We start from the raw sequence: 15,118 nt of genomic DNA on the forward strand, positions 1-15,118 counted from the left end.
ACTGAATCGAACGATTTCATTCCTTCTGTTATATATAAAGGTGCTTATCACAACAATAAGATTTTTGCATTTCAAATATTGAGTACACTTTTGAATTGTTTTTCAACTGAAAAAGAATAAATTGCATATTTTAACATTATTGTACTCATTTGCTTCACCACACGCGCTGTATTGAAGGATTTCACTTGTTTTTTTTTGTATACCTTGTTGAGGCTCGTATGAGAGCTTACACACAACGCACAGAACGGCGCGTATATGACAAGAGGGGCGGGAGTGGGAAGCACAAAACAGTGGAGAACAGAGACAGGAGATCTGTGGAAGGGAGAGGGATGGGGTGGGCAACACGGACAAAACAGTGAGGAACCGAGACAGGAGGTCTGTGGAAGGGAGAGCGATGGGGCGGGGAACATGGCGTATACAAGATGGGCATCACAGGGACTTTCATGAAGGAAAGCAGGGAATTTGAAGGAGGTGGGTTTGGAGTGGATTGATGGGGGTATAAAAGATCGAGGATTTGGATGGGGGACGATCAGAGGTGGTGGTAAACAGCCGTTTTGACGGCCTGGAGGGAAGAATGGGATTGAACAGAGTGAGGGAGTTTATTACAAAGGCGGGAAAGAGGAATGAAAGAGTGAAGGTGAGCAGTCATTTGTGATTTTGGAAATTATACCAGAAAGGGGTTGTTGTCGGACCTTGAGCGCCCTGCATAACTATGGTGGAGACAAATCGCAGACACAGCGGGGGGGGGGGGGCGAGACCGGAGAGGTGGTGGTCCAAGACAGAGAGATCACCGACCTACCGGCGTTGAGAGAGTGAGAGCCCCAAAGACTCAGTTTCATCACAGGAGATGCCAATGATCTGAAATGCCTTCGTTTCCACAGCGTGAAGCTGAGAAAGGAGGGAGGCAGGAGCACCAACCCAGAGGGGAGAGCAGTACTCCATCAGGCCGCGGACGAAAGCTTTGCTTGTGGTCAGGAGCTCAGGTGGGCCGAGGAAGGACTTGCATGATGGAGGATTCCCAGTCGATGACTGGCTTTGGAGGCCAGGTTGTAAATGTGGCTTTCCCAGGAAAGATCATGGCAGATAATGAGACCCATAAGATTGAAAGAAAGGACTTCTTCCAGAGGATTGCTGAGGAAGTGGATGGAGTGGGTTCCAAACGGTCCTTTCGGAGAGACATAGTGAGAGTGTGAGATTTGTCGGGATTGAAAGTTATGTTCCACGTGTTGGACCAGTTGCTGATTTTACCCAGATCTGCAGTAAGCGAAGAAGCTGCTGCTTGCCGGTCTGAGGGTTGACAAATGGTACAGCAGAGGATGGAGTCATCAGCAAAGAGATAGAGGATTTTCTAGAGTCGGCGAGATCGTTGATGAAAACCCAAAAAAGAACAGGCCCAGAAAGCTGCCTTGGGGAACTTCAGACTTGACATGGAGAGGAGATGAAAGGATTCCATTGAGTGCCACATGTTGGTTATGAGAGTTGAGAAAGTGTTGCAATGTAGCGACTTCTGGAGTTGACCTTGGATGCCAGATGTAGAGAGTTTGAAGAGCAAGACTGCATGCCAGACTGTATCAAAAGCACGTAAAAAGTCCAAAGAGCTGACCCTGATGTCATGTCTGACATTAAGAGCCTCGATTCATTGTTTGATGAGTAGTCGTACCACATCCAAGGTTGAGTGACGTGGTCTGAAACCATATTAGTGATTTGACATGAAGTTTTTTGAAAAATGTAAGAATTTCCTCTAATCTGCGATGGCGGATTCCCGGACTTTGTTGATAATTGGAAGTAAACTGATCAGGCTGGAGTAAAGTTGATCAGTTTTTGCACCTTCTTTCCTGCACCACCGAGGGTGAAGGAGGTTATGTTTTCACCCCTTTCTGTGTGTTTGTCTGTCTGTCTGCAGGACATCTCAAAAAGTTGTGGATGGATTCGGATGTAATTTTGAAGACACAAGGACAAACTGATTCGATTTTGGTGAAGATCCAAATCTGATCTGGATACGAGAATTATTTAATTCTTTAAGTTTTTCTTCACCATTGAGAGATAGTGCCAAAAACGATATGTAGCAAGATATTTCAAAAAGGCATTGGGCCCAATATGTTCTCGAAGATGAGATATTCAGTGGCGGAGGTTTGCGCTGCACTGAGTGCCTCTTCTTGTGATGTAATACAGTGATTTCTTCACTTCAGATGGTGTTTAAAATGTCTTTTCCTTCGCATGACAGTAAAGTGAGGATTTTTTCTTTTTTACTTTAAAGGTGCTGAAAGTGTGTTTCCCTTCTTTTTGGCGGCATGAAATGAAAATACTTTTTTTCTTCAAATTGTATTATAGAATAAAGATGGGGGTGATAATTCCATTGCCGAACCCGGATACCGATGTTGAAAGGAATCAAGGTCATGTCATGGTCTAAAACCATGTTAAATTTGACGTCAATTGGACAAGGAGTTGTCGAGTTACAACCTGGAAACCAAAATGTTGACTAATGGACGGATGGACGGACGTACAGAAGTAAAGATAGACTTGCACATCCATTTGATCAATGGTCTGGTTGGATGCACGCAATAATACTCGACATAACCCGATGTTCATCGGGTGAACCAACTTGTCATTATATATTTCCATGTGGTACTCTACCCTCGGTGGTCACAGACAATTCAGGAAATCCAATTTCACTGATACATGATATTTTTTTATACTTGTCATGCAGAAGCTTCAAAGTTTTTCGGAGCGGCTCTTTAAAGGATTGCTCAACCTCATTCCTTCCTTAAAGGTATGATGTTATGGTTTCCACTCAGTACATTTTTTGATAATATTGGGGTAAAAGTTTTATACACAATATATGTTGTGGTGGACGTCACCTCTGGATTACTCCGAAAGCACAGCTTGTCTTTAAGAAACCACGGACACAATTTACAACTCTCAACCTCTCTATCTCTCCCTCTCCACCTCTCTCTCTCTACCTCTCTTTCTCTCTCTCGCTCCCCCCTCACACTTTAGTGTCCGTCAGCGAAGCGAAGGGTATATTTGCGAGTTATATAATAAAAATTGTTGGGTGTGATGTTGCATTCACCCATTTATACACCGCTTGAAATGTAAATCTCGAAACTATACTTTATATCAAATGCAAAATTATTAATACTGTTACGTTTGAGGGGGGGGTATGCATTCAAAGGGTAATTAGGATGTTTAATTCGGTATGCCATGCTGTTCGAGTTTACCAGGATCTCGATGTAATAAGTAGCAATTCAGTGGTGATAAGTTGTCTCGTAAATGTTCATTTCTTCAAGGGGGGAAATGATAATTGTCACGTAATTAGATAGGGACACAGGATAGGGTAAGTGTTTCTGCGTAAACCCCTTTTGGTATTCTCTGGAGACTGGCCGTGACGTCACAGGACAGTGCAGCGGATGGCTCCGCCCCGTGATCACGATTGGCAGAAGGCGACGGCGGTGGGCCAATAAACGGCTCGATTGGAAGTGATGAGGACAGGAGGATAAAAAGGTTCTGTTCGGGGTCGACAAGGAAGAGGAAGAAGATTACAACCAAAAGATCGTGTTTTTTTTGGTGGGGAGGCTGTTGCGCGGGGAGCATCCTTGTTGTTGTGCTGATTCGATCGTGTTTTTGATCGTGTCTTGGAGCCTTGCTGAGCCTCGTGCCTCACCTTGGTTGGCTCTGGGGTTCTGCTGACTCGGAGTACGGGGTCGAACGGCGGGCGGACCTGCCTCCCTCTCCTGCTCGCAACTTGGCGCCAGAACTGGTTCCCTGGCGGCTGTGAACGGACTTGGGCCAAGACCAGGAGGTCGGCAGCACCACGGTTTCTCCTGCCCCCCTGACGAGAGCAAGGCCAGCTCGTCCGACGCCGATCCAGGGACAGTTGCGTCCACACCACGGTCCAGCCTGACCACCAGAAATAGCTACGTTTTGTGTGTGTGTGTGTGTGTGTGTGTGTGTGTGTGTGTGTGTGTGTGTGTGTGTGTGTGTGTGTGTGTGTGTGTGTGTGTGTGTGTGTGTGCTTGGCGCCTTAGAGGGATTGAGAACTGTATATTCATTGGAATTGTCTGTGTTTTTTCCCCACGCCCGATCCCACACCATCCCCTCGAATCGCCCCGGATCCCTCTTCTTGCCGTGTCTTGTTATTTCTGGTAATAATAAAAACAAATAAACATCATCAACTCAGTAAAAAGTGACTCGTGCCACCTTCCTCGTCCCGTTTGCGGTAGAGCGATTAGAACCGCCATGTTTGGGTTATAAATAAATAAACCGCCTCCATCGTTTCGGCTCATTCTACGTTGGCGGGACTGTACAAGTCCCGTGGACGTCACAATACGTTAATTTTTCAGGAATTTGAGGCAGGCGATTTTACCCCTTAATTTTACACACAATGTATTGATTGTAGACGGTTGGAAGTCGATTTTAGTTGCGTGGAAAATAATACAGTAAACCACATCACTGAACAGCAGAAAGACCAGAGAGATGAAGTATGAATTATGTCGCCACCAAGCGCCATCTTGGTACGCCCTCTCAGGGTCGTAGATATATTTTAACTCGTGTTATAAATTCTCGGTGGATATTGTATGTTAATTTTATGTTGAAAATCAAAGTCGATGTGAACACTTTCTCACATAAAAATAACGCAACGTGGGCCGCAGTGAATCATTCACTGGACAGAGCAACATGGCGGCGTGAACACAGAGAAGGCGATCAGCGAAGGCGACACAAAGGTGTTTGCAACGTGAACACAGAGAAGGGAATCAGCAAAGGCGACACAAAGGTGTTTGCAACGTGAACAGCCATAACCCTTCCAGTCTGAAATACAGTTCCAGGAACCACGAACACAGAAATCGCTGCGTTGAAAGTGAAGATTCCAATGTTTCAGAAAAGGGTTCTCAGCCACAAATGTGCATTAAAACTACTTAGAATCATTTTTGTTCAGAAAATAATTTTTGACGATGTGAACACGTAATTTTTGCTAATTTTACATATAAATCCTGTTGCAAATCTCAGGGTGCGATATGTGAGGGGAGGTCCAAACGATCTGCCACACTTCATCTTCGGTCGTTTTGGGTCGTGGCAACACATTTTATTCCCCGCACAGATCACCCCCCCCCACCAAAAAAAATTATGTGTCGTGTTAAGAGGGGGTAGAGGATTTAACAAAATTGTCCGAAATTTTGGTACGTAATATGTGGATGTCCATAGACATTGTTGCGAGATGTGGCGATGGACTGAGCTGAACTGAGAAGGGGAGCTCCAATGTCAGTTAACCATGGTAACGTGATTTTAAAACCATCGAATCAAACCGGAACCGTTTTCCCCTGAACAAACATTTCTCCGTTTTCACCTCGTGATTACGAGATTTGTCATGGGGTAATAAAAGAGGACTAAATGTGCGAGATTACTTTATCCTTCGACATTGACATCAGAAGACTCTGCATGCGCACATTCCGTTTGCTCATCTCGACTCTGGTGAGGTGAAAAAAACTTCAAGATGGATCCAGACAGTCTTTTTGTTTCTGTTTCACGCCTCTTCATTTTGTCGCGTTTGCAAGTACCACTTTCGTGGTGCCGAATATATCCGTCGGCCATAGTCAAGAATAAAAAACGACAAATAAGAGCAAAACGAAGAACTGCAAGCGTCAGGATGCTCGATAACTCACAAGAAAGTAAGAGGGTGCCAGTATGTTCATACTCAGCACGAACGTTACTCCACCCATCAGCCAGACAATAGCGGCGACGCCTGTGATTGGCTGATTGTGATGTGATCACATGGTTCCCACGCTTGCTGTCGACGATCACTGTCCGGCAGCGTGCCAGCTGCCTTCGCTTACGGTGTGGTCAGCCTTCCTGCACATGTCAAGTCACATAATTAAGACTGGAAGACAAGAAAGAAAGAAAAAAAAAAAACGGCGTCGGATATTTTCGTAGGCCAAGGCCCGGGCCTCACGGGCGTTGTCGTTAATCCGGCCCTGACCACTTGTATATGCCGAAGGGAGAAATATGAGGCGATCAATTAGGCAGGTAAAAGCAGACGTTGGGAGAGGGGGTATTACGAAACGATTTACAGCTAACCGCGGATTAACATAATATAACGTAAAGGACGGACACGACGGCCCTTTCAAACTCGAAAGGAAGCCGGGACGACGCGCGATGACGTCAACGCGCACACGCAAAAGCGTTACGTAACTCAACGTGTACTCACGTGACGAGCCGTGATGCAGCGGACGAAATATTTTTATACAATCTTAAAACGTCTATTTTGCCCCGGAATTCTTTCAGAAACCTGTAAAGCGTGTTCTAAAACCTTCAGAAATGTAAACATTAATCTCCCAGACGCCAACAGTAAGCATTCCCTCGAGGAGACAATTATCGGCTTTCTCCCGTGTCTGCCAGAATCCGCGACATCCCCGGCATCCACAACCACCCCACGCACTCGATGCATTTTCCTCATTAAACGTGATTTTCACGTCGAATTCGCTTTATTTCAGTGTCGATCAACATTTTGCAACATGAAAGATGGAAACATAATTGAATTTGAAGTGAAGACAGAATTGAAACGGACGCGAGGACGAGACACGACACCCAACCTAAGTCTCATAAAACATCCGATTTTTCCGGAATTTCGACAACCGAGTGTTCGGCATACTTCGCCATTACCAAAAGTGAAAACAGAATTGCGATTCAAGTTAAAACGGACTCGCAACGTCGAACGAAGCAAAAAATTTCAATTCTCCACAGGAATTCACGCAATTATTTAATTATTTTTTATGAAAGCCAGAAAATACGATTTCAAAGCCATCCACCAACAATCTTGACATAATCCGACGGCTTAGCAAGTCAGGCATGTGATGATAACCTTTATTGGGATGAAAAATGACTTTTAAACACCCTCTTTATCGAAAACGCGCCGCGGCCTACAACTAGGCAAGGCGCCGTCGGCCATGCGCGTCGTGCGCCCTTCGCTTTAAACACTCATATTTGCACAAATCTAACACCAAATCCCAGCAAACCTACCTTATCGGGGCCCGCCGTTTACCCGCGCGTCGGTGAATCTCATCACTTCGACATTCAGAGCACTGGGCAGAAATCACATCGCCGGCCATCGCGATGCTTTGTTTTAATTTTAAAACAGTCGGAATCTCCTTGTCCGCACCAGTTCTCAGGCGACTATTGGTCGCCGGCCGAGGCGCGCGCGCCTACCCGAGCCTCGCACCATCAAATCTTTGCCCGACGACCGAGGCTCGGAAGCGGGCGTGGGACGCGGCGGGTCCGGGCAGACCGCGCGCGCCGCAGCCGGAGCGCTCCACGGGGAGGCAACGGCTCACGTTCGCAACAGAGTCCCTCACGCTCCGGGACCGCCGCCGGGCTGATCCGGCCCAGGACGCCCGACGCCGACGCCCTGCGAGAGGGCACGGGCCCGCCGGCGCAAAGGCGGGGATCGATGGCGCGCGTCGACACGCGACCGCGCCCGGGGCAGCGACGAGACTGGCCGAAGCGTCTCGCCCGCCCCCCGCCGAGACGCTCCCCCCTCCCCTGCCGCACGTTCGACCCCCGACGGGACGCGTGGACGACGGGCGTTGCGGCCAAGCTCCCGCCGCGACCCCCCTTCACCCCCACTAAGGAGGGGGGAGGGGAAGATAGCGACGGAAACGCGACCGCAGAACGCGGGTCGCCGCGCGCCACACGGAGCGCTCGACAACGGTGGAGGAAAGACGCCCGAGCGGGGGGTGGGGCGGGACGGCCCCGAACGGCACCCCGCACACACCGCCCCGGACGGTAGGAGCGAACGGCGCGGCCGAACACACCGCCCACGCCGGCGGTAGAACCCGACGCCACGCCGCGTGGCGCCGGCGGACCGGGCGACGGGCCAGGAGCCCCGGGAAACGGAGGCTCGCCCGACCGCGAGCGCGTTCCCGTAGACCACTTCGCACCCCGGCTCGACCGACCCAGCCCTCAGAGCCAATCCTTGTCCCGAAGTTACGGATCCGGCTTGCCAACTTACCTTGCCCACATTGTTCCATCGCACCAGAGGCTGTTCACCTTGGAGACCTGCTGCGGATATGGGTACGGCCCAGAGCGAGATTCAGTCATCGCACCCGGATTTTCATGGGGCGGCGAGGGCCCGCCGGACGCCGCAGGAGCCGGGTAAAATCTCGGGTAAAACCCATTCCAGGGCGCCTGTCCCTTCACGAAGAAAAGAAAACTCTTCCCCGCACTCCCGCCGCCGTCTCCAGGCGCGCTTTGCGTTACCGCAACGTTGGGCAGCCACCACGAGCACAAAGTGCAAGCACGCGAACCATCCCCCCACCTTTCTCCGCACTCTGGGTTCGGGGATCTGAGCCCGTTTCGCTTTCGCTCGCACCAGGGCGGATGAGAGCCCATCGCCCAACATCGTCCGCAAGGCCTTCGCCCGTCACTTAGGACCGACTCACCCATGTCCAAGCGCTGTTCACATGGAACCCTTCTCCACCTGGGCCTTCAAAGTCTCTCGTTTGCAAGATGTGCACCCACAGCGGCTCCACCCGGGCCCACGCCCAAGTATTCAGCGCCACCGCGGCGGCCCTCCTTCTACTTGTCGCGGCGTTGCGCACGAACCGTGCGCCGCATGACGGCGACGAGCAAAGTAACGGTACATCGCCTGCGACGGCCGGGTATAGGCCCGACGCTCGAGCGCCATCCATTTTCAGGGCCAGTTGATTCAGCAGGTGAGTCGTTGCACACTCTTTAGCGGATTCCAACTTCCATGGCCACCACCCTGCTGTCTCGACCAACCAACACCTTTTGCCATGGCTCCGATGAGCGTTCGCATCGGCGCCTTAACCCGGCGTTCAATTCATCCCGCAGCACCAGTTCTGCTTCCCAAAAGTGGCCCACTGGGCAGCTCGCATTCTTCACCCACGCACCGCGCACGCCCGGCTCCGAATCTGCAAGCCGGGCGTCTTACCCATTCAAAGTTTGAGAATAGGTTGAAGCCGTTTCGGCCCCAATGCCTCTCGTCTGTCGCTTTGCCGGATAAAACTGTGCATCCAGCGAGAGCTCCAGCTATCTTGAGGGAAACTTCGGAGGGAACCAGCTACTACATGAGTAGGGTGAATGTACTGATTCTGGCTCACTTTTCCCCATGTAAATGAATGGGGGATTTTCAGCGATTCATATTTTTTCCCCCAAAAAGTAAACCCCCTTTTTATCCCAAGGTATATTTATTTGTCTCCCCTTTTAACCTCGGGACACTTTTTTTCAAATAACCAATGCAATAAGATAAAGATTTGTTCAAGTAGTAAAGTAGTAATGTGATTTGTTAAAGGTGATTCTTAAGAAATATCTGAAACATGTAAGCCTAGGGACACTCTTTTTCAAATAACCAATGCATAATGTTTTGCTCACTCATTGAACCTATAAAGATTTGTTCATTCTCAAATTTCAAATGAATTTTCTTTGTACAATAATCCCCATCTAAAATATTTAAAAACAAAACATTTGAATCTTTATATTTTTTAAGATACCCCTTTTGTGCCATTACGAAATGATAAACTTCTCTTCATGCTGTTGTTTGACCACCTCCTGAGCCACATATCATTTTGAGATTATAGTAAATTGTTTATTCATTGTTCAATTAATAACCATCAAAGTTTTCAGTCCATTCAAGGATATTTTTTTTTTTTCTTTACATCCTCCAACTTACTAGTTTTTAAATTGATTCGCTTATTTGTTTTATTTACCTTTGTTTTAGTTATTTTTTCAACAAGACTTATTTGATATTTTTCACATTCATTATGTTTTCCATTTATATTCCAACACTGAGATTTTCTCGCTCTTTAGTTTGATTAATACTTGGTTTGACCATTTATATATTGTGAAAAAATGTGGCGGTAGCCTTAAAAAAACCCTTTCCCATCTTCCCATCATTAAAACACAATCTATTCTTTTCACTCTATCATACAATATCTATATGGAACACAATCTATTCCATTGTCTAAAATAAATCTCTTTTCATCAAAGGTTCCTAATGCCTTTTTATTTACTTCTTCACTATATATGTTATGTTTCTAACTTGTTATTGTATTCATTTTCCTATATTCTTCTTTCTTTTTCATCAAACAATTATAACAATTTCTTAAAGTTATTGATTTCTTCATTACATATTACATATTACATATTCTCCAATATTTTTCTTCATATCTTTATAAACATCATCAGTTTTTATATCGAGGATAAAACTATCAGTGTCCATATACAACAATAAACATTTTCACCATAGTCTTTCTTTAAGCCATTATACAAATAATCATACATCAATATCTTTGAGAAATCAAGAACTGCTGTTCCAATATAAATTGGTTTATCCATTACAATACTTTCCTTTTCCATATGAATCGCAGAAAAGTTCTCTGAAAAAACCTCTTCTCTCTTAAAAGTTGGTTTATTTATCAATCTCGAAGCTTCTTTCCAAGATGTTACAAATATAATGTTTTGCCTGTTTCTAGCATTCTCGATTGTCTTTCAAAAGACAACATTATTCATCAATTTATAGAATTCCCCTTCAAATTTTACTTTTGTATTTGTTCTCATATCTGTGTTGGATTTAAAATACTTTTTCATCCAAGGACTTTGTTTAAATTTTAAAACTCTATGAATTTTAGCTACTCTCAATCCTTCTCTCAAAAACTGTTTCAAGCTTCTCTGATGCAAAACATATCCCTCTTTATCATAGAATGTTGTTAATAACTTTTCTGTTGATTTGCGTTTAATTTTAAAACTTTTATGATAACCACTTAACCATTCTTTCTTTGGGGTTTCTTTCTCACATGCAAAAGGAAGGTCTTTATGCTTATTATGAAGATCACTCGGGTACCTCAAATCAACTTCAAAATAATAACCTTCTTCTTCCTCATTCAATTCATCTTGAGAAGAAATAACAATATTCATCAAAGCCTTTTCATAATCCTTTTCTTCCACCCACTCTAATTTACAATAAGGCAGAGATTGAGACATTGCCCATCCATACAAATTATTAGCATTTTTTTCTTTTTCAATTATTTTTTCAATTATTAGCATAGTCTTTTTCACTATCATAATTTGGAAGATATTTGTGATTTGCTTTAGCATATCTTTTTGAACATACTTGTGATATTCCACCTCTATTCGACTTCTCAATCATCAAAAGCATATCTACATCATTGATTAAATCTATATCTTATTTTGTCATTTTTAACATTGCACTCCAAGCAAAACCAGGAGCTGTGAAATAGTGGGCAGGATCTAATCCATAACAATTTTTATTATGACAGAGTCATCAAAAAGCTTCAAACACATCAGCGAACAATAAAACATCTGTTTTTAGATACAAATCATGATATTCTCCAAGGTTCTTTATCTTAAATATTTTCCAAATTTCTTGTGCGTGTTTATATTCCTTATCACTTATCTCTTCTTCATAAAGGTTATTATAGAAACTTTCTTTTGAAGGAAGTTATGTTTCTTTAAATCTCATAAATGAATCCATATAATCAGAAGGATAAATTCCCTTACTTGTAAGAATTTTCTCTTTAATTTGAATTTCATTCCTTGTTTGAATTTCCTCTCCAGTTAGAATTCCCTCTTTAATCAGAATTTCATCTTTAATCAGAATTTCCTCTTTAGTTAGAATTTCATTCATTGTTTGAATTTTCTTTATAATTAGAATTTCATCTTCAGTTAGAATTTCTTCCTTAATTTCCTCATTCATTAGAATTTCCTCTTTACTTTGAATTCTCTCTTTAATCTGAATTTCCTCTTTCGTTGGAATTTCCTCTTTTGGAAAGAATGAATTAAGATTTGGAAAAGACCTCGTGGAGCTTAGATTTTATACTAGGTAGGCTAGTGGTGTTCCCATGAACTTGTAAGAATCTAGAAACCGAATACGAGTTAAAGGTTTTGTGAATATCATTTTTGTAAATGAAATATACTTTGGACTTGTGTTTGTTATGGCAGAAATATTCCCTGGTGTTTTTGAAAGTTCATTTATGAATTGATGTGTATCATAGTTGGCGCTGTTGTGAAGAAAGACTGGAATAAAAGAAGGAAATTTATAATTAAGATTACAACAGGAATGAGTGGGACCTCTATATTTACCAGTAAGATGACAATGATCCCTAACTTTTGACTCCTCAATTTCCTCCTCACAAACATGACAGATATGGTCTTTCTAAATTCTAATTTTTCTTATTCGGTTAATTTCATCGGTTCATTTGTTTCTTTCATTAATTTAGTTAGTCTTATACAATCCTTTTCTAATCGTTTTACAAACTCTTGTGAAGCTTTTTTTCCACTATAATACACACACACACACAAGCATTTAAAGGCCATTTTCCCCGCTAAAGTGGGGGTTAGCCTTGCGGGCCCCATGACAATCTTCTCCACTTTACCCTGTTTTCTGCATCTCCCCTTCTTAATCCCCTTGCCCACATTTCCTCTTCCACCACATTTAGCCAAGTTTTTCTCGGTCTTCCCCGTCCTCTACTTCCGACTACACTCATTTCCAACACTCCTCTCACCCAGTCACTTTCATCCTTCCTCAACACATGACCCAACCATCTCAACCTGTTTCTCTTCACAACCTCCATCACAGACTCTATTCCCATCATCTTCCGCAAGTCATTTGTCTTCCTCTCTCTCAACGATACTCCACACATCCACCGAACCATTCGCATTTCCACCCTTTCCAGCCTTTGTTGCTGCTCCATGTTCAGTACCCATGTCTCACTCCCATAAATCATCGTACTCCTCACACATGAAGCATACACCTTTCCCTTCAGCTTCAACAACACTCCCCCTTTTAGCCAACCCTTTTAGTCGCCTTTTACGACACGCAGGGATACGGTGTACCTATTCTGACCGGGGTACACACCGGTACAAGTTGTTTTTTTTCCACTATAATGTTCAAGTTTATTCTACTTTTCTCCAACAGATGATTTGAGATAATAACAGAAACCACAAGGAATATGTTTTTGATATTTATTTGTATGTGATTCTTTTGGATTAGGAGAAGCAGTATTTTTTTTTTTAGGATACATTCAAAATCAGCATATATCACAAATGGGTGCATGATGAGATTTATTATAATCTTCAAAATAAATCTTTGCACCAGGTTTCGGCATTGTAATTGCAGTTGATTTATGATTACTGCAATATTTTGAATGTTGTTCTAATCGTTCTTTTGTATGAAATGAATTAAGACATCGCTTACAAGGATATATTTTGTTTGCTCTTCTGAATACCTGAGAAGAGATTAATCTTACTAAATTATTCATGTATGTATAATGTGAATTCTTTCCAACACTAAAATATAAAAGATCAATGTGTGTTTCTTCATTTTTATAGTTGTTTGAAATTTTTAATATTTGAACTTTGTTTGTATCCGTTAATCCATATACATTAATAGAAAGATTATTATTTTTCTCAAATTTAGGAATATCTGTTCGTGGCATTGGGAATTTAAAATCTTTAATGTCCAAGGTATTCTCATATTTCATATATTGTTTTACTCTTTCTGAATTACAATTTGGTCGATGTAAGTGAGCAAGAACAGACCAGAGAAAACATTTATTATCATTGTTCTTAATATTAACAACTGCCTTATTTAGTTTTATTTCTTTTGGTAATTCAATATAAGAAGAAGCTTTAAAAGGGTTTGATTTTAGAATGTGTATATCTAAAAAGATGATTTTTTAAATATAAAATCCACTTCCTACCACTGTATTATCAACATCCTCCTCTTGTCTTGATAGTTCTTCATAAACCCCACTGTTCAAAAAATCTTGAAATGATGATATAAAATGAAGATCTGTTCTCATTTAAGGAGTTTGTTCTTCATCTTGTATTTTCATATTCATTTTCACTCCCATATAAAACTTTAAAGTTTTCATTTCTTTTAATGTCTTTTTAATAACTTTTTCAACATCAGGTTTCACTATTTCAATTGATTCAGCTATTGATGATGGACCGGGTTCTCCAAATTGAAAAATCCTTATTTTTATATTCCCTTTAAATGCCCCATCAGTGTTTCAATATAATAGTCTCCCTTTACTTTAAACTCATTTTTCTTGTGTTGTTATGATTGAAGATGTCCATTATAACGACTCTTCAAAACATCCTTTGAGCAGATATCACAATGTTTTCTTTCCAACTCAAGAGGAGATATTTGATGAATTAGTTTATATGTGTGTTTGTTGGTTCGAAGGTGTTTTTTATCATGTTTATATTCGTGATTACAAACATCGCAGTACATTGTATTCACCATATTTATATCATAAAACTTTGCTTAAACTAAAATTTTCTTGATGAAAATTTTGTTTAATTTATAGGTGAATCTGTGCTTCAAACCATTTTATCCTCCAACTTTTTTCACATAAATACAATGTTTCAAGACACAAAAGACAAGTTTCAATCAATCTCTTCATTTGTAAAAGATACTGAGAAATATGTCAAGGATGTAAAATTGAACAAAGATAAATATAACAACTATTGGATAAAAACAATTATGGTGGATATGATGAGTTCTTCAATTTCCTTCAGTGGAAGGGCTTTTAATATACCTGGTAGAACATCAATTAAAGTATCTCTAACAAAAGTTTCTCCTCTCCTTCTGGTAATATATTCAAAACTAGAAAAGCAATGAAACAAGAAAAAGTATCAAAAAACAAAAACCTTATGGATGAAGCTTTAGAAAGAAAAGATAAGACCATCTGTAATATGCAAGGAGAAATTTGTATTTTTTCAACAACCCTGAAGATGTAAATCCTGATGAAATAAAGGATGTTAATATATCAGGTGAAATGACATTTCGTTCAATAGTAGTTAAGGATCATTTTAAAATTACCTTTAATATAAAAAATGTTGTCGTTGAATCTGGTAATGAAAAAAAGTATATAGATATCGATGGTAATATTGTTAAATATGAGTCAATATGCAACTGAAAAGTATAGATGAATTTCAGTTTAAGTAAAGTTTTACTTTATAAATATGCTAGACTTTCCTGATTCTCCACATGACAAATTTGAGAATTGTCCTGCATGTGAAAGACGGGGGTTAAACACAGAGTCAAAAGCCTATAAACAATGTATACTCTGTGATTATCTTCTAA

The 15,118-nt window shown here is 42.2% G+C and overlaps 1 protein-coding gene and 1 pseudogene across 3 annotated transcripts in view; both read right to left on the reverse strand.

The window, feature by feature from the left end:
- The window catches only part of LOC147022231 (uncharacterized), a 64,262-nt gene extending 56,821 nt beyond the window's left edge, over positions 1 to 7,441 (reverse strand). For 2 of the 3 annotated variants that reach the window (XM_085892925.1, XM_085892924.1), the window contains exon 1: positions 7,012 to 7,441. In XM_085892925.1, coding sequence (XP_085749051.1) covers positions 7,012 to 7,100 — 89 coding nt within the window. In that variant the 5' untranslated portion in view covers positions 7,101 to 7,441. Of the gene's footprint in view, positions 1 to 5,657; positions 5,845 to 7,011 lie in introns of all 3 variants that reach the window. The other variant, XR_015061121.1, reaches the window with a different exon arrangement.
- Positions 7,442 to 8,020: 579 nt separating this feature from the next.
- On the reverse strand, positions 8,021 to 9,743 carry LOC147022232 (28S ribosomal RNA; annotated as a pseudogene).
- Positions 9,744 to 15,118: the final 5,375 nt, after the last annotated feature.

Source organism: Eptatretus burgeri, chromosome 8 (assembly GCF_056783735.1).
Source record: "Eptatretus burgeri isolate ZD-2024b chromosome 8, Ebu_testis_v1, whole genome shotgun sequence".
Lineage (NCBI taxonomy): Eukaryota > Metazoa > Chordata > Myxini > Myxiniformes > Myxinidae > Eptatretus > Eptatretus burgeri.